The 19,565-nt window shown below is 43.0% G+C and overlaps 1 protein-coding gene across 1 annotated transcript in view; it reads left to right on the forward strand.

Annotated features, from left to right (window-relative positions):
* The window catches only part of TMEM154 (transmembrane protein 154), a 57,265-nt gene that overhangs the window by 27,483 nt on the left and 10,217 nt on the right, over positions 1 to 19,565 (forward strand). The window contains exons 2-3 of the mRNA XM_006884500.1: positions 8,849 to 9,133; positions 9,223 to 9,261. Of these exons, the coding sequence (XP_006884562.1) occupies positions 8,849 to 9,133; positions 9,223 to 9,261 (324 nt within the window). The remainder of the gene's footprint in view (positions 1 to 8,848; positions 9,134 to 9,222; positions 9,262 to 19,565) is intronic.

Here is a 19,565-nt window from a genome sequence, read left to right on the forward strand (position 1 = left end):
ATTCCTCTGTATCTGCCAATTCCTTTCTATATAATGACTCAGTATATTCCTTCCATCTTCTTTTAATACTTCCTGGATCATTTAATATTCTGCCCAAAGTATCCTTGATTACAGCAAGTCTAGGTTTGAATCTGTTCTTCAGTTCCTTGAGCTTAAGAAATGCTGAGCGAGTTCGGCCCTTTTGATTTTCTGACTCTAGCTCCTCTCAGATTTCATTGTAGTATTTTGCTTTGTCATTCCGAGCAGCCTTTTGGAATCTTCTGTTCAGCTCTTCTGTTCAGTTTCTTCTCCAGCAGCACAGCTTAAAAGCATAAATTCTCCTTCTGTCATCCCTAGTCATTGTCCAGCTCTCTGATGCATAGTGTGTAATTGCAAAGACCATGGCCTGTATTAGGTGCACCTTAGTCTCCAGACTGATCTCAGTACTCTTCAGTACTCTGGAGATGTCGCAAGCAGACTTTCCCAATGCAATTCATCTTTTACTTTCCTGGCTGCCAGTACCAAGAGTGTTGATTGTGGAACCAAGCAAACTAAAGCTGTTCACACCCTCAATTTCTTCACTGTTTATTATCATGCTGCTAATTTAGCAAAGAATTTTTTGTTTTCTTGATATTGAGCTTCAATCTATATTGAAGGCTGTAGTCCTTGACCTTCTGCAGCAAGTGGTTCAGGTCCCCTCAGTTTCAGCAAGCAAGGTTGTGGCATCTGCATAATACAAGTCTTTGTTGAGTCTTCCTTCAGTCCTGACAAAGCCCAACCTCCTCACAAAGCCCAACCTCCTGGATGATCTGTTCTGCATATAGATTGAAAAGGTATGGTGATAGGACACATCCCTGGCATACACCCTTCCCAATTTTGAACCATGCAGTGTTTCCTTAGTCTGTTCTGATGACTGGTCCTAATAGAGGCTTAACATGAACACAGTCAAGTGTTCTGGGATTCCCATTCTTCTCAGAGTTAGCCACAGTTTGTTGTGATCCACACAGTCAAATGCCTTTGAATAGTCAATGAAACAGAGATAGACAGTCCTCTGGTACTCTCTGCTTTCAGTCAAGATCTATCTGACATTAACTATAATATCCTGAGTGCCACTGCCTCTTCTAAACCCAGCCTGCACATCTGGCAGTTCTCTGTTGACGTGCTGTTCCAGTCGTGGTGGACATTTTTATTTGGTTGCACCTCTTCTTTGATTGGGTGATCCATAAATGAGAAGGAGAGTGGATAGTACAAAAAGCAAGTGGCAAATAAAAGAACCCCTGAGATGTGCGCGGGATCTTATGTAAAGCATCTCCACTTTTGTTGTTTCACTTGTTCTACATACCAATTCAGGCAGAGCAGAAGGCCTCAAATTTTTGAAAACTGAGGGTTGAGAAGTTGAGATCTTCTAAGGCCTCACGCTAATGAGGACAGGGCTATAGTCTCAAGTCCAGCTCTTCTGAAAGAATCAAAATCCAGACTTCTTCCAGGCACCAAAGAAGAATCTACAGAGTCCCGACGCACAGTACAAAGGATGCTCCTTCAGTCCTGCAATGAATATGCTGTAGACTCATTCATTTGCCCAAAGAAAATTCTAGGTCCTTTCATAGATCTTGACGTCTGAGGTTGGAAGAATCACTTTAATCCAAGAAGCATAGGATGCATCCTACAGGAAATGAGCATCGACCTTTATAAACCCCAAACCAGCCACTGCCTCTGAGTAGATTTGGCCTCACAGCAACCCTCCATGGGGTTTCTAAGACTGTCAGTTTTAACAGGTTTTTGTTGTTGATTGCTGTTGAGTCACGTACAACTCATAGCGACCCTATGAATGAAGACCTGCAGTGTTTCTATACCTATTAGTGTATCTCAAAGTTCATAGAGTTTCCAGAGTCATGTGATTTAGGAAGTGGATCTTAACAGAAGCAGATTATTTTTATCCCCACAAAACAGCTGATGGATTCAAACTGCTAACCTTTTAATTGGCAGTCCACTAAGTCAACAAAGCATTTGACTGTATGGATCATGACAAGTTGTGGCTGACATTTAGAAGAATGGGAATCCAAGAGCACCTAGCTCAGAAGACTGTTGTGTGAATGGAGCAGGGGAGCACTGCATGCTTTGGAATTGGGAAGGGACTGCATCAGAGTTGTATTTTATCTCCATACCCGTTCTGTCTGTATGCTGAGCAAATTATCTGAGAAGTTGGGCTCTATGAAGAGGAGTGTAGTATCAGGATTGGAGGGAGACTCATCAATGACCTTTGTTAAGCAGATGGCACAACCTTACTTTCTGAAAGTAAGAAGGACTTGAAACATTTCTTGCAGAAGATCAAGGAATGCAGCTTCCAGTATGGATTCTGTCTCAATATCAAGAAAAGAAAAAAAAAGATTCTTACCACTGTATTGATGATGGATGGAGAGAAGATTTAACAACACCCTTGGTACCAGCAGTCAGGAAATAAGGAAATGCATTGCATTGGAAAATTCTACAGTTAGGGACCTTTCCAAATTACTGAGGAGTAGTGATGTCACTTTGAGGACTATGGTGTGTCTGATTCAGGCCATAGTGTTTCTGATTATTAGCTATGCACTTAAGACTTTGACAATGAGTGAGGATGACAGAAAAAGAATTGATCCCTTTGAGCTGTGGTGTTGGAGAAGAGCCCTGAACATCCCATGGATGGCCAAGAGAATGAACAGATATGTTTTCTTGGAGAGGGTTCAGCCAGAGTGCTCTTAGGAGGCAAGAATAATGAGGCTTCACCTCACATACTTTGGGCATGTTGCTAGGAGGGGCTATTCCTCGGAGAGGGACATGATTCTGGGAAGAGTGGAGAGTCGGTGAAGGAGAGGAAGACCCTCAACTAAGTGGCTTGACATGGTGACTATTGCAATGGGCTCTTGTATGTCAGGAAGTGTGAGTATGGCACAAGATAGAACAAGGTTCAGATCTTTTGTTCATAGGGTCTCTATAAGTCATGCTCAACTCGACAGCACCTGACAAGAATGACAACAACCTGGCAACAATGAATGACTATGTGAGCCACTACACCTCCAAGCCTCCTTATCACTCTCATAGGCCATAGAAAATGTTTCGTAGAAAAGCCTGACACCACAGAGGCATCTGAGGCTGATAGTGCTTTTAAGGTGTCCACTGTCCATCGGGTCAAGAGCAGCCATTGACCCACAGTCTCTGCTTCTGCATATTCTTGTGTGAGAGGACAGGACTGAGGTTGTCTTGGAGAACATTTGATCTTCAGATATTAGGAGTGGTCTGGGGCTTCCCTCCCACTTCCTGCACCCTGCACTCTTTTTCCACTCTTTCCACTTTCAAGATACACTGTGGAATATATGGTATACGTGTAAATGGGAGGTGGGGGGATGGGGAGATTCACAAAGATACTTATTATAGAATTAGAATTGCACAAGAGAAGAGCGTACTGGGAAGGTGGGCGGGAAGAAAAGTGCAACAATAAATGAATGGAAATCCAAACTCTCTGTAAATATTCATTGAAATTAATAATAATTTAAAAAATAAAAGAAAAATAATTGCTGGCAACAGAAACAAAGTGAACTGAATCTCCATCAGTAAGAATGCATGACTGTACCTTCAAATAAGACAACTTCTCTATACAGGCTCAGAATACCAGTAGTCTTCAAGATCAAATATCTGTGAGGAGCAAGATAGTATAGAAATTTTGCTGTTGTTAGTTTTGTTTGTCTTTCAATCAAATTTTACCTAAAGATGTCTCTTGTGTCTTTCATAAATTGAACAACAGTTTAGCTTCACTAAGAATGTCTGCCTTGAATATTGCCCTTTTGAAAAAAAATATGTGGTTTGTTTTATTTTTTAAAATCTGTTTCATTGAGGTGAAAGTTATAAACTTCCACTGTTATTTCTCAATCATTCATAAGCATTAATTATTGTTGATTAATGCATTGCACTCTCTTAAAGAACTGACTATAGGGGATGAAACTGACAACAGCAACCTGAAACACTGGCTAGGAAGCTTAGGGAACAGAGTGTCTATGTTAATGTGGGGAGCAATTAGGAAAAGAAGGGTAAAAATGTACAACTCAAAGAATGTACTTATGTCAGAGACCTGTACCTGAAGAAATTGTTGAATTAATGTGTGTGTTGTGCCTATTGTCAACAACAAACAAAATAAATTAGTAAAACAGAAAAAATATCAGAAAACAGCACTTATGCTTATATATGCATAGAGTTTATCTGGAAGGCAGCAGACACAGTATTTATCTCTGGATCAAGTCACAAGGCCAAAGGTAGTGGTGAAACTTCCTTCTTGAGTGTGATAGCATGTGAATAGTTCCTTTTCAAGAAAATTACTCAAAGGCAAAAGAAATCCTTTAGAATCACAGTTGTTATTAGCTGACATGTTATCCCATGCAAACCCCAAGCACAGCAGAACAAAACGCTGCCCAGTTCCACACCATCCTGCACGACTGTTGTAATCCATAGGCTTTTCATTGTCTTGTTTTCTGAAGTAGATCACCGGGCCTTTCTTCCTCGTCTCTTTTTGTCTCGAGGCTCTTATCTGTATACAAGCCTCCCCTGACGATTGGGTGGTGGCTATACATGAGGTGTGTGGACCAGATTCAGGCCGTAGGCTCCTGTGTGGACAGAAGAAGTGTTACCACTGAGTCACAGCATCTGTTGCCATGGAGTAGATTCCAACACCGAGATGAGCTCCAGGACAGAGTAGAACAGCCCTTGTCGTGTTCCCAGTGTTATAATCTGGACAGATTACAGATTGGAATGCCCTTCTCTCTCAGAGTGCCTGGTGAGTTTGAATGGTCAGTTTTTCCGTTATCAACCAAGAACTTAGCCACTGTACCAATAGAACCCTGTTTCAAGTCAACAAACTCAACTCATTGCTTTTGAGCCAGAACTAACTCATATGTGATCCTCTGTTGAGTTTCTGAGGCTATCAATCACACAGGAGTAGATTGCCCACCTTTCTCTCACAGGAAGCTGCTGCTGGTGGATTTGAACCACCAGAGAGGTGTCACCTTTGGGCTGGCAGAGCAACCCCCTGAGCTCCCTGGACTCCTTGCAAAGAGATAGAAATAGACACCGCCACCCGGCACCCCCAAAATATACTTCAATAACAAATCTATTGTCATCCTGTTGATTATGACTCTTCTAGAAATTCCTAATAGGATCACCTAGTTCAAATTTTTAATTGTACAGATAAAAACAGTAAGCCAATAAGGGCTGATTTATCCAAATCCCCACATCTACTATCTGGTAGGTCTGTGACTAGAAACTACATCTATCGTTTGGCACATCTGTTGATAGGCTTTGAGGAAATGTCACTTCCCAAATCTTCTGTATCAGAATGATGATAAAGTTTGCTGCACAGACAGCAGCATTGTAAATTAGGAGAAGACCTTTTGAGGCTCAATTTCTTCATCTGTGAAATGTGTGTGATAAAGTTATGGTGAGATTAAGTTAGATAATGCATGTTTATGTCAGAACACATGGAGCTTTTAGCAAATGCCAATTGTTATTTATGGTTTTGTGGCTGTGATGGGGTTGGTTGGTGGAGGGAGTTTTGAGGATGAGGTTTTAGGAGACCCTGGAGGTGGGAGCTTGCAGGTTTAAGGAAAGTAAGAGTGAAAAATAGTCCTTGATCTAAATTGCATTCATTCAAATAGCCACTAGAAAAATAAAATAATGCTTAGGATTGAAAACATATGTGAAGATGTTTGAGAGGGTATTGTAGAGAGAACTTCTGGCACTTTTCACTCTGCAATGTCATAAAAGCCACCTATAACCAGCATTGTTTCTCATGCCAAAAAATACATGTATACAACCGAGGCTTTTAGAGGTCTCACTTTTACTCTCAGTTATCAGAAAGTCCACATTATGCTTGTTTTCTACTTTCTTTATTTTTCTCTCTTTGAATCCTCTGGTGCCACAGGTCAAGTGATGACTCGGAGCTCTAAGAGTTCTACTGGAAACTTCCTTCAACTTTGTTGCGAAGTGCTGAAAAGATCCTCTTATCTGGGCGGAGTTTTTCCCAGTGAAAGCCTGAGCGGAAGCTTTCGAACAGCATCTTGCCCTGCAAAGTTGAGGTTTCTAGGAATCTTTCCCCGCCCCTTACTCTTGTGGGAAGACGACCTCCTGGTGTAAACACAGGCAGCTCTGGGGGCCTGTAGGGAGGGGGCTGTGCAGCTGACTCTAAGGCAGGCTGTTCTAAACCAGCAGGGGAAAACGATGAGCAATCCCCTTCCTTCCATGCGATTTACAGCTTCTGAAAACCCGCTGGAGGGTCAACTGTGCCTCAATTCACATACACAGCAGCGCACACACACACTGCAAGCCCAGGGACAAGGACATAAAGCTCCCCTTCTTGTTGACCGCTTTGTGGGCAAACTTCATCATCTGGAACCATCACATCCCTCCTTGATTGAAAATTACAAGCAGACTCTGCCTTTAGTCCTCCGACGTTTATCCCAGCACCTCTTTGTTCCATCATGTTAGCTCTGTGATCATGGATGGGTTTTACCTCTTGTCCAGTTTCCCCATTGGAAAAAGATGATGAGGAAAGAAAGGATAATGCAGGTAAAAGTCAGAGCACAGAGGCTGGCCCTTCGTTGTTCTTTATAATGATTAGCCTGAAATAGTAGCAGCAGCTACAGTGGTACTAGAAGTTCACAACAGAATTAAGATGGGTCTGAGTATTTGAGAAAGATTCATAACCACTGGTCCCCAGGATTAAGGATGACTGCCACCACAATACCGGGCAGTGGTAGCTCAGTGGTTAATTTGTGCTTCAGTTTAGGACACTTGGCTAGCCAGTGCATTTCACATGCAGCCCCAACCATATGGCATGTTGCTATGATGTAGAACACATTTCAGCATTTCCAGACTGAGACAGATTAGGAAGGAAGGCTTGGTGACATACTCCTGTAAGCATCAGCCAATGAAAAGAACTTAGCAAAATGGTCCAATGCTGTTGTGAGGAGATCTCCATGAGTTGGAGGCTGACTTAACAGCAGGTAAGAATAACAACTGCACTTGGAAATGCTCCGTCCTTCCCCTGCCACATGCGTGCGGTCATCAGTGGCACGGCTTATCAGTGGAGAATGTGGGTTGATCATGCTAATTCTGAATCTGTTGTTGTTAGACGCCGTTGAGTCAAGTTCGACTCATAGCAACTCTATGAACAGTAGATCTGAACCCTGTCCTATTCTTTGGCGTTCTCACAATCTCTGACATACTTGAGCCCATTGCTATAGTCACTCTGTCAATTCATCTGGTCGAGAGTCTTCCTTTCCCTTCACCCAACTTTTCTATTACTTCTTATTTCCCTCTCCCTCGCTTTTCATCTGTTAACTCTCCAAGATTGAGTCTATCTATGTGTAAACCTTTTCTTTGCTTTTTCTTTTCATTGTCTTACACATTATTGTCCTTTTGTGACTGAATTATGCCACTCAGCATAATTTGCTCTAGATTCATGCACCTTATACAGTATTATACATGATACTTTGGGCCCATTAAGGAGATCTGATGATGCAGTCTGCAGAGAGTTGCTCTGCAAACCCAAACTGAATCTACTTATGGTTTCACAGGGTGGAAGCTCACTGGAGGACCAGCCATGAGTTAGTTCTGACTTGATAGCCATGCACTATTTTTTTCTTTTTTATCCCCATTTAAAATGGTAGGCAACATTAAATACAGCCTATTAGAGATTAACCTTCAGCTTGTCCTCTAGTAACTACTGCAAAATCAGGTTAAGGAAAGGTTTCTCAAACAGTTTTCATAGTTGTTGCTGTTAGGTGCCATTAGGTTGAGTATGACTCATAATGACCCTATGAACAGCTAGCCTGACCCCTGCCCTATCTGGTGTCATCCTCATCATCTCTTGCACCCTACAGCCCATTGCTTAAGTCACAGTGTCAATCCATCTCATTGAGCATCTTCCTTTCCTTCGCTGACCCTCCATCTTTCCAAGCATGATGTGTCCATTTCCAAGAAATAGCTTCACCTAGCTACATGTTCAAAGTATGAAAGTAATACTTCCTTATTCTGTGATGAGCCATGAGATGATCTTTCAGTGCAACCTGACTTCGGAAATAATTAACTTGCTTGTATCTTGTTAGGAAAAGCTCTAAGCATGCATCTTGTTAAGTGAAAATATAGGTACAGGTCTCTGAAGGAACTTCCTCCAGATCATTTGACTTCACAAATGTGATACACATATTATTTTACTTTTTAATCTCACAGGATTTCTGTCCTATTATTTCAGTGGCCGATTCAGTTCTGCAAAGAGTGTGAGTTCTGACACAGCGATCAAACAATTCACCCCAGATTCAAAGGGTTCCTTCCCATCAATGAGAATGTTTTAATAAAAAAAAAAATAAGTGGGTCACTGAATGCATTGCAGCATATTGAAATGTGTTATGTGGCAGGTGCTTAAATTTCAGTAAATATGAATTTAAACTTATTCTGAAATTTTATTAAGGCATCTTGACATCTTTTTAACAGGAGATTTCCTGGAATATCCTCCAAATTAGCTTAGGCAATCACTCTTGACATGACTAAGCTTCCCCATGCAAATTGCTTAAGCATGCCTGAAGGGTCTGGTCAAGGGTGAACTGCCTGCATTTGTGAGAGCTTTGTCTCTGGGCTCTGATTCCATATTCAATGCACTCTTTACTTGAGCTCCATTTATGGTACATCAATACTGTGTGTCACACTGAACTGCAAAGCTACGTACAGTGGACGTACAGTGGATCCAGTTTCTCACTGCATGCACCTTGGGCAAATTTGACAATCACTGACAGTAGAGCATGCTGGCATTGTCTCCATGGCAATCTCAATTTTCTGTGTGTTCCTACAGATTATTTTGAGGACTCAGAACTGTCAGCAGATGGACCAAGGGCAGAAGATAAAGAAGTTGAACAGAGTGTTTCAAATGTATTTACTGCAGTGAACATAGAAACCTTCCCTGCAGTGACCACAGAAACATTCACTGCAGATACGAATTCTACCCTTATTGCTTATGAGGAGTCAAGCCAGTTAGAATTTGTATCAATGGTAATGATCCCATTGATTTTATTGGGCCTTCTACTTTTATCAGTAGTATTCATTGGAATATACTACAAAAGAAAGAGAGCAAAGCAAGGTAAATATGTGGTATGGCCCCATTTCCAGATAATTACTTCAGGTGTTTATGAATTATCAGTAAACACGGCCCTTTTTGCTTCTACGCAGAGCCTTCTAGTCAAGGATCTCAGAGCGCTCTACAGACATGTGAGTATTGTCGAAAATTTGTCTGGGCTTGGGGGTGGGATAAGAGAAAGACCTGAAAGGCTTTTAGAACTAAAGAATGTTGTTGTTGTTGTTATTGTTGTTGTTATGTGCCATCGAGTTGCTTGCGACTCATAACGACCCTATGTACAACAGCCCTAAACTCTGCTCTGTCCTGTGCCAATCGCACTGTCTCCAATACACCCATCCCAGTTACCCAGTCACTGAATCAATCCACCTCATAGAGGGCCTTCTCCTCCTGCGCTGTCCCTCCACCCTCCCAAGCATGATGTCCCTCTCCAAGGACTGGTCTCTCCTTACAACATGTCCAAAGTATGTTAGCCGGAGCCTCAGAATCCTTGCCTCCAGGGAGCTGCCTGGTTTAATCCTCTCAAAGATGAATCTGCTTGTTTTCTTGGCAGTCCATGGTATATTCAATACTCTTCTCCAGCACCACAGCTCAAATGCATAAATTCTCCTTCTATCCTCCTTAGTCGCTTGTCCAACTCTCTGATGCATAACAAGTGATTGTAAAGACCATGGCCTGTATCAAATGCACCGTAGTCTCCAGAGTGACACCATTGCTCTTCAGTACTTTGGAGAGGACCCTAACAGCAGACTTTCCCATTGCAATGCGTTTTTTAATTTCCTGGCTACTGGTGCCAAGAGTGTTGACTGTGGAGCCAAGCAGACTAAAGTTGTTAACAATCTCAATCTCTTCACCATCCATCCTGATGCTGCCAATTGGCCCAGCGGTGAGAATCTTTGTCTTCTTGACCCTGAGCCTCAATCCATATTGAAAGCTGTAGTCCTTGACCCTCTGCAGCAAGTGCATGAGGTCCTCCTCAGTTTCAGCAAGCAGGGTTGTGTCATCTGAATAACGCAGATTGTTAATAGATCTTCCACCAATCCTGATGCCACACTTCTCCTCATAGAGCCCAGCTTCCTGGATAATCTGTTCTGCATACAGGTTGAAAAGGTATAGAGACAGGGCACATCTCTGGCATACACCTTCCCAATGCTGAGTCAAAATAGTCAAAGATAAATTGTATTTTCCACTTAATTTTTCTAGCACTTACTAGTGTTATATTTCAGTTTAAAAATGTGCTGTCAGCCTAAGCTGAAATTGAAAAGACACTGGTGTCATGTGTATGAGTCTCTGGGTGGCATAAATGGCTACGTGTTGGTTCTTTGAACTCCACTTGAATATCCTGAGGAACACTTCTCCTCTACACACATGGCGTCATCATGAGTCAACCGTGTGGCAACTCCCAACAAGAATCATCTTTGTGCATGATGCAGATAAGGGCTCTCCATAAGCTTGGCTGGTCCAGGTCAACTTTCCCTGCTGGAAGGAAGGCTACACTGGTGAAACGGTGGACTAGCTTCGGGATATGTAGGAATGGGGAGAACCTGGCGGGTCATCCTCACAAGAGGAGGAGTTTTCCATTCACGTATCTATCACAGGGATTGCTTTGTTTCTCCTCCGTCTCCCCCTGACACTTTGATCGTGAAAAAATCTGGTGGTGCCGTGGTCCTTGTTCTCATTAAAGACATGACCCTGGAGACTTCTGATTAGTAGCCTTTTGCACCATGGACATCACTAGCAGTCTGCTTTTGTTTTTCTTCCTTTCTTCCTTCATTACTTCCTTCCCTTCCTCACTCCCTTCCTTTTTTCAACTGGTTGAAATGAATTGAATTTTGAAGATTACTAGGGAGTTCTGATGGCTTAATGACAGAGTCAGACTTCCAAAGACTCAAAGGCAGGCAGTTTGAATCCACTACAGCTCCACAGGAGAAAGACGGACAATCTCCTCCTGTGGGATTTATAGCCTCTAAAAACCTGCTGTAGGGTCAGCTTTGGAGGGTCAATCGATTCTAATTTGACAACACATAATGTGAAAGAGTAGATAGATAATGAAAACTGCTTTGGATCAGATTATGGAAAGAACTGTCTGAAAGGAATATATGGTTAAGCATTATATGTATGAGAATAATCTGTAACAAGGGATATGGCAGAGAGGGCTGGGGGTGGGGAGAGAAAAATGTGCAACAATGAAATATTTTTGATGTTTAAAAAACCAACAACAATATTAATCTAAAGGAAAGTCTCCTAAGTCAGAGGAACACTCAGAAAGCATTCCAAAATGATTTTGGGATTATAATCCTGTAATTTCAGATTTCAGAGTTATTCTAGATCCCAGAGAGATTTAGTGGCAAAGTCCACAATGAATTGTGCTGCTAACCCAAGAACTGGTTGATTCAAAAGCTACAGGGATTCAAAGCTGCAGGGGCTTCTTAGAAGAAAGTTGTCTCCTCTCATTGCAATTCAAAATTTCAAAAATCTGAAAAATATGAAGGGAGGTTGCTATGTATGGAACTGACTGGACAGCAGTGAATTTTGTTTAGCTTTAGGGAGCTCTGGTGGCCTAATGGATAAGGAGTTCCACTGTCAACACAAAGGCACACAGTTTGGGTCCACCAGCTGCTCCGAGGGAGATATAGGCAATCTTCTCCCTAAAGATCTCACATGAGATTTACAGCCTCTAAAAATCACCTTTGAGTTAGTTCTGACTTGAGGGCACATAACAAAAGCAACACAGAGTTCGAAGGGAACTCTGATGGCTTAGTTGGTAGGAACTTCCATTGTCAACCCAAAGTTGGATGGTCCAAATCCACCAACAGTTTTGCAGGAAAAAATGGGCAATCTCCTCCCATGTGATGGGCCCATTGGTTCAGACATGTTGACAATGAGTTAGGTGAGTGAGGGCGCTCTGATGCCCTAATGGGTAAGAAGTTGCACTGCCAGTCCAAAGGTTCGAACCCACCACCTGCTCTGAGGGGAAAAGATAGGCAATCTCCTCCAATATGATTTACAACCTCTGAAAATCTACTCTATGACATCTAAAACCATCAACAATAGCAGATCCACAGCAGGCTTGGATGCTTTTGACCTGTGTTGGTAAAGAGACTCCAGTTTTCAGATTTCTAAGTGGAAGACTTTAAAATAATTTTTAAAAAAATTCTCGTGTAATTTAAAGTCTTTTCTAATAAGACAATAATAATACACTGCTTATAAGACTCACCCCACAGCCCTTACACCCACTAATGGGGCATACCTGGCTTTATGCTTTGGCCTGGGTACTTAACTTGCTGTCTTAACACTGGGAGAGAGAGTTTCTCAGGATGGGTTGTTAATGGTCATTTGCGATGTGTCAGCAGATAGGGAGTCGTTGTCCCCAGGAGAAAGGAGCTGGGAAGAAGCACAGAGGCGCACTTCCTTCTGTGAAAGGAACTGACATGATTGATGTAAGATAATAATAGTAAATTCACATGCTTCTCCAAAGCTCGAAAACTTAAGTGACTTCATAACAGTGGGCAAGTGCAAAGCCTTCTTCTAAGCGAAAGAAAAACAAAGGCAAACAGAATAGTCCACAACTCCTTTTTTTTTTTTTAACCTCATGGAAAGTAAGCACTTGCTGCCCAAAACCAAAGCTCCTCAGCCAGTCTTGCCTAACTGGTTACGTGTAGGGTGCTGGGAACACCTCGTCAAATGGCCATGCCCTTAATCCAGAAAACAGTTTGTGTTAAGCTTTCCTGTCACAGATCGAAAGTCATAGTTGAGCCTCGGAGAAAGGGCCTCTCCTCCTCAGACACAGTTCAGGCATCCTACACCACAGGAGAAATGTCTGCTATTTCAGGCACAGGTAATGAAGGGACCCTGGGGGGACTCAGCTGCTACACAAAAGGCCAGTAGTTCAAACCTACCAACAACTCTGCAGAAGATGTTGTTGTAAGGCAGTCTATTCTCTATAAAGATTTACAACCTTTGAAAAACTTTGCCTTTTCCTATAGGGTCTCTGAGTTGTAACTAACTCCACATCAGTGGCTTTTGGGTAGATGTTGTTAAGTGTTGTTGAGTTACTTGCGACTCAGAGTGACCCTATGTGCAACAGCCCTGAACCCTGATCTATGTTGAGCCAATTTCATTGTCTCTGACACACCGACCCCCATTGCTCCAGGCAGAGAATCGTCGAAGGTCTTCCTCTCCTGCACTGTCCCTCCACCATTCCAAGCATGATGTCCCTCTCCAAGGACTCCTTACAACATGTCTAAAGTATGTCAGACAAAGCTTCAGAATCCTTGCCTCCAAGGAGCAGCCTGGTTTCACCCTCTCCAGGACAGACCTGTTTGTTCTCCTAACAGTCGATGACATATTCATTACCCCGGCACCACAGCTCAAAGGCATCAATTCTCCTTCTATCATCCTTAGTCATTGTCCAGCTCTCTCATGCATAGTGAGTAGTTGTCAAGACCATGGCCTGGATCAGGCGCACCTGCATGTATTGCATTTTCATGGTGCTTCAATACCTTGTTGATGTTTATCCTGCTCCTTGCAATTTCTTTCTTGTCTGTTGGAAAACGTCCACCCCACTCTTTAGTGTCCAGTTCCAAAGTTTTCATGAAGTCCTATGGCCTCAGTCCCCAAGTAAAATTGATGTCCACCTCTTCTGAGATCCCCTAGCACTTTGATAATTCGTTCAGACTTACTTTTCACAACATATACACAGTTGTAAGTTGTTTACTTCTCTTTCTTGTCTATGTTTTAAGGACCAAGATCCTCTTATTTGCCCTATTAACAATATGTTATTAAGGGTAAGAGCCCAGGTTCTAAAACCATCATGCCTCATTGACTTTTCACATCTTAGCTATCATGAATTCTCTGTTTTGGCATCTGTAAAATGGGGACAATTCAATACTCACCTTGTGAGAATTAAATGTGGGAAACATTGTCAATAAAAAGCACCTGGTGCTCAGTAAGTGTTGTTTATAATTATTATCCCTTTTAATATAATGCTTAACCCAACACATATAGTAGCTGTTGAGCAAATGCATGTTGAATGACTGAGTCACTAAAAAATGCTGGAAAAAATCCTCAGTGGGTTAAAAATGAAAGTTTGTCCATTCTCTATAATATAACCCGGCACATTACTTTTTGTTTAAATGTGTCATGCTTTAAAAAAACCCACAAAATGTGTACACCAATATTCATAGCAGCAGCATTATTCACCATTGCAAGAATATGGGAACATCACATATGTCCAACCACAAATGAATGGATTGAGAAATTATGGTTCATTCACACAATGGAATACTACACAGTACGCAGGAACAATGCTTTTGTAAATTATTACCTGACTTGAGAGGAACTGGAGAGTACTAACTAACTCAGTCCCACAAGGACAAATAATGTATAAAACTATTATTGTAGAATGAGTATAAGGATTCAGGGTAGGGATGGGGAGGGTGGAAGCAGAGGGAGGAGGATGTGCAGGGGGAGGGGAGAATTAATCATGGGATTGTACAATTTGGTGGGGGAGTGAGGGAAATTGGAAGAATCTGTTCTAGAAAACAATGTATTTGAATTTTATAAATAAACTAGTTGTGCCAAGAAATCTGGAGAAAAACCACTTGGCCAACTGACTGGAAGAGATCTGTATTTGTTCCCATTCCAAAGAAGGGTGACCCAACTGAGTGTGGAAACTACAGAACAATATCATTGATTTCACTTGCAAGCAAGATTCTACTGAAGATTATCCAAAAACGACTAGAACAGCACATCAGCAGAGAATTGCCGGAAGTCCAGGCTGGGTTTGGAAGGGGTCGTGGTACTAGGGATATTGTTGTTGATATTAGATGGATCTTGGCTGAAAGCAAGGAGTACCAGAAGAATGTATATCTGTGTTTCATTGATTATGCAAAGGCGTTTGACTGTGTGGATCATAACAAACTGTGGCTGACTCTGAGAAGAATGGGAATCCCAGAACATTTAATTGTGCTAATGCGAAACCTATACTTGGACCAAGAGGCAGTAGTCAGAACAGAGCAGGGTAACACTGCATGGTTCAAAATTGGGAAGGGTGTACGCCAGGGATGCATCCTGTCTCCATACCTTTTCAACATGTATGCAGAGCAGATTATCCGAGAGACTGGGCTCTATGAGGAGAATTGTGGCATCAGGATTGGTGGAAGATCTATTAACAATCTGCGTTATGCAGATGACACAACCCTGCTTGCTGAAACTGAGGAGGACCTCATGCACTTGCTGCGGAGAGTCAAGGACTGCAGCCTTCAGTATGGACTGAGGCTCAATGTCAAGAAGACAAGGATTTTCACCACTGGACCAATTGACAGCGTCAGGATGGATGGCGAAGAGATTGAGTTTGTTCACAGCTTCAATTTGCTCGGCTCCACAGTCAACACTCTTGGCACCAGCAGTCAGGAAATTAAAAAGCGTATCGCGATGGGAAAGTCTGCTGTTAGGGACCTCTCTAAAGTACTCAAGAGCAACGGTGTCTCTCTGGAGACTAAGGTGCGCCTGATACAGGCCATGGTCTTTGCAATCGCTTGTTAGGCATCAGAGAGTTGGACAATGACTAGGGAGGACAGAAGGAGAGTTGATGCCTTTGAGCTGTGGTGCTGGAGAAGAGCATTGAATGCACCATGGACTGCCAGGAAAACAAACAGATTCATCCTCGAGAGGATTAAACCAAGCAACTTCTTGGAGGCAAGGATTCTGGGGCTCCATCTGACATACTTTGGACATGTAGCCAGGAGGGATGGTCCTTGAAGAGGGACATCATGCTTGGGAGGGTGGAAGGATGGCGCTGGAGGGGAAGACCCTCTATGAGGTGGACTGATTCAGTGACTGGGGTAATCGGGATGGGATGGGTGTGTCAGAGGCAGTGCAGTTGGCACAGGATAGAGCAGGGTTTAGGGCTGTTTTGCATAGGGTCGCTATGAGTCGCAAATGACTCGACAGCACATAACAACAACAATAATAAAAATCCACAAAATATAAAATTTCATAACAATTGCATAGCAGAAAAGTATTTGATAGCAATTTTATTTTATTTTTTCTTTTAAAATTTTTATTTTGATTTACATACATGACCAGGAGGGCTGTCTTTGGAGAAGAAAATCATGCTTGGAAGGGTAGAGAGACAGGGAAGGAAAGGAAGATCCCAGATGAGTTAGATTGACTTAGTGAAGGGAGAAATGGAATTAGGTCTGTTGGAGATGGTCAGATAGGCTCAGGATAGGACGGGGTCCAGAACTAATGTACACAGGGTCACTATAAATTACAGGCGACTCGATGGCACATAACAACAACATATAGAAGTTGTGTACATTGTGTTGATATTTTTTCTCTTAATAGTCATTCTCTTCCTGGAAGTTATAGGTTCCTCTGATCTCTGCTCACTTTTTAAATCTGTCTTATATCTCAAAAGAGATATAAAAGATACAACCTAATCCTGTGGATTGCATTCTGCCTCATTAAAGTAATTGCCTCTAATCCTGCCTCATTAACATAATAGAAGTGAAGATTTACAACACATAGGATAATTATATCAGATTGCAAAATGGAGGATAATTACATAATACTGCAATCATGGCCTAGACAAGTTGACACATATTTTGGGGGGACACAATGCAATCCATAACAGTCCCCAAAGGAATGTTTCATGGGAAGGCATGCACAGTGTCCCTAAGAGGTTAGGAGGAAACAGTCTTCCCACCCTCCATGATTAACACATAAGACACTTGCCATCAAGTTGATTCTGACTCACAGTGACTCCATGAGTGTCAAAGTACAATGTGCCCCAGAGAGAGTTTCCAAGTACATCTCTGGATCCGTCTTCTGAGGTACCTCTGGGTGGGCCTGAGCCATCAGGCTTTCTGTACCAGCCGAGAACAGAAACTACTACTCTTCTCTGCCGGAAAATAAATTCAACCACTGAGGAGAGTCTTGGCTAAAATGTTCCGAAAGAATACTTCCTCCGATTGGATATTATCTTTCTTCCTCTGTATTCTTTCTCATTATCAGAAAAAGGGAAACATTGTGTCTTAACTAGATGTTCTGCTATCTTTCTTCCTAGCCCTTAGCCATTAAATTTGCAATTATTATTATTTAACATGTATTAAGTTGCTTGATGTGCTGGGTCTCTCTCAAAGAGCTGTAGGGGAAACAGCGGGCAGTAAACCACCACTTTAAACAGTGCTGTGTCTACGTGGCGCCTGGCTCGGCTCAGGCTCAATAAATCTTCAGAGAGGGCCTCTCTTCCTGTCTCTTCAGGCTGGAATTAGGATAAGGGAAGCGGGCTCCTGCTGGGCTCCTGAGCATCCACTCCCATGACCCCATTATCAAGTGCACAGAAGAGAGGAACTGGGAGAGGGGTGTTGTCAGGCAAAGTGGGTATAACGTAGAAACTGACTGGGGGGGGGGCTGTTAAAGTGCGTTGGAGGATATGAAATAGAAGGCTCTAGGAGGGAAAATGGAACCATGTTATGGAGCAGGAGAGGGGGAGCCTGTATGCGGGCTATATTTGCCTCCTGGTTGTTGGAAATGGAGTGGGTGATCTGAATAAAGAGATACAGGCCAGGTGGAGCGGAGTGGGGAGGGCCTGGCTGGTGAGGACAAGTAATTGGTCTCCATTCTGCCTTAATGCTTAGCTCTTGTGCGCTCCCAGATGTTCTGCGGTTGCCATGGTGGCTGGGCTGGGGGGTAATGGCCGGGGAACGGGAAAGACGAGGCCACAGGAGGCTTTTTTTGCTCTGTTTTAGCGCTAATTACAGCAGCTTCACATTTGGCACATCTGGAGTACTTTTGTAATGGCTTTTTAAACTTTTCCATCATCTGCACGCAGGGCTGGCTTTTGCTCACTGTGAAGTCTGCAGGGAACCCAGATTATAAAGAGAAACCCGTGCGCACATATGTGGAGCTGTGGAGCCACTTACTTGCTGAGAAATTAGGGGGGGTCCGAGTCTCCTGTGGGAGAGGATCCGGTAGGGTGGGGCGGGGGATTGTTGAAAACAGAATACCTTAGAATAGTCTGTAAATTTTAGAAGAGGGAAAACCATGCGCTCTGTATGTGTGTGTCTCTCTGTGTCTGTCTCTGTCTCTCTAACACACACACACACACACACACACACACACACCCACGAGATTCAGATATTCACCTGCCATAATGTAAATTCCTGAGGAGTCAGGCACCTGTGGGAAGCGTCAGAGGCCTGTGGTAGAGCGGCAGGAATAAACCTAGAGCCTCTGGAAGGTAAGAGGTGATGGTATGAACGTCCCTCTGCGCCCGGCTTCGCTGGATTAGCAAGGCCATTAGCAAGGCACAGCAAACTGTCCGGAGCTCCTTTCCAGGTGCGGGCGCTCTGCTTTCTCCGTGGGGACCTGCATTCCTGCAAGCCGGGCCAAAGCCGGCTGCTGAGTGCCGAGGATCAGGAGCCTCTGACAGTGGTTTACCTTGCAATGCCTTCATTTCATAAAAAGTGACTGTAGACCTAGCTTACTCCCTCGCTTGGCATCCCTGCCTTCTTTTTCTGGATGTGCTTTTCAGAGCTCGAGGTGGGTCATCAGGCTCTGTTTGTGTTAGAGGTTTTGCAAACTGACTCTTTTGCATTAAACAATAGCAACAAAGCTCCGGCCTGTTGCAAGTTTCACTGTTGCTGTTTGCCTTAGAGTTGAACCAACCCACAGCTAACCCTCCAGCAGGTTTTCAGAGGCAGTTAACTGCAGGGGGGAAGATTGTTCATCCTGCTGCGGGGCTGCTACTGGATTTGAACCACATATTTTTGGGATGAGAAGCCCAGCTTCTTTACCACTAGGCCACCAGAGATCCCAGCAAGTCTCACTATGCTGATAATATTAAATCCAGAAGGTTAGACCTAAGGTAAAACTAGTGCTGAACGTACACACTGAGAATTATTGTTGCAGTCAATAAAATTTCACTGGCTGCTAAATGCATACCAAGAGCTGTGTTGATGACGTGATCTACTTACTAAAAATGAGCCATGAAAAAGTTTGACACAAGTAGGGGACTTCTTTACTGGTGTTACCTTTTCTGTGGAAATAAAGGATAAAGAAGGTTGAGTATCAAGATCTGAAGCTTCCAGAGGATGGATCATCTTTCATCGTTCACTCACGCATTGCTGTCAAGTTGGAACCAACCCATCGCTCGCCCTCAGGCAGGTGTTCAGAGGCTGTAAGTTGCCGGTGGTGGATTTGAACTGCCAGACCAGCTCTGCCTTGGCATTAGCAACACAAAGCCCTGAGAACTAGGCCCAACAGACCATTCGTAGCTAAGAGAAAGCAGAGTCCACAGCCTGAAGAACCTTGTTTCCTTTTGCCACCCTGAACCTGGAGGTTAAAGCTGTGATTTGTGGCTGTAAAATTGTGATTAATTATTTGAGGTCCTTTGGTTCATTTTGTGAGGGAGAGTTCAGCTGTTCGTGGA

The sequence above is a fragment of the Elephantulus edwardii genome, unplaced genomic scaffold (assembly GCF_000299155.1).
Source record: "Elephantulus edwardii isolate Elephantulus edwardi_28Jun2011 unplaced genomic scaffold, EleEdw1.0 scaffold00034, whole genome shotgun sequence".
NCBI classification, from domain to species: Eukaryota; Metazoa; Chordata; class Mammalia; order Macroscelidea; family Macroscelididae; genus Elephantulus; species Elephantulus edwardii.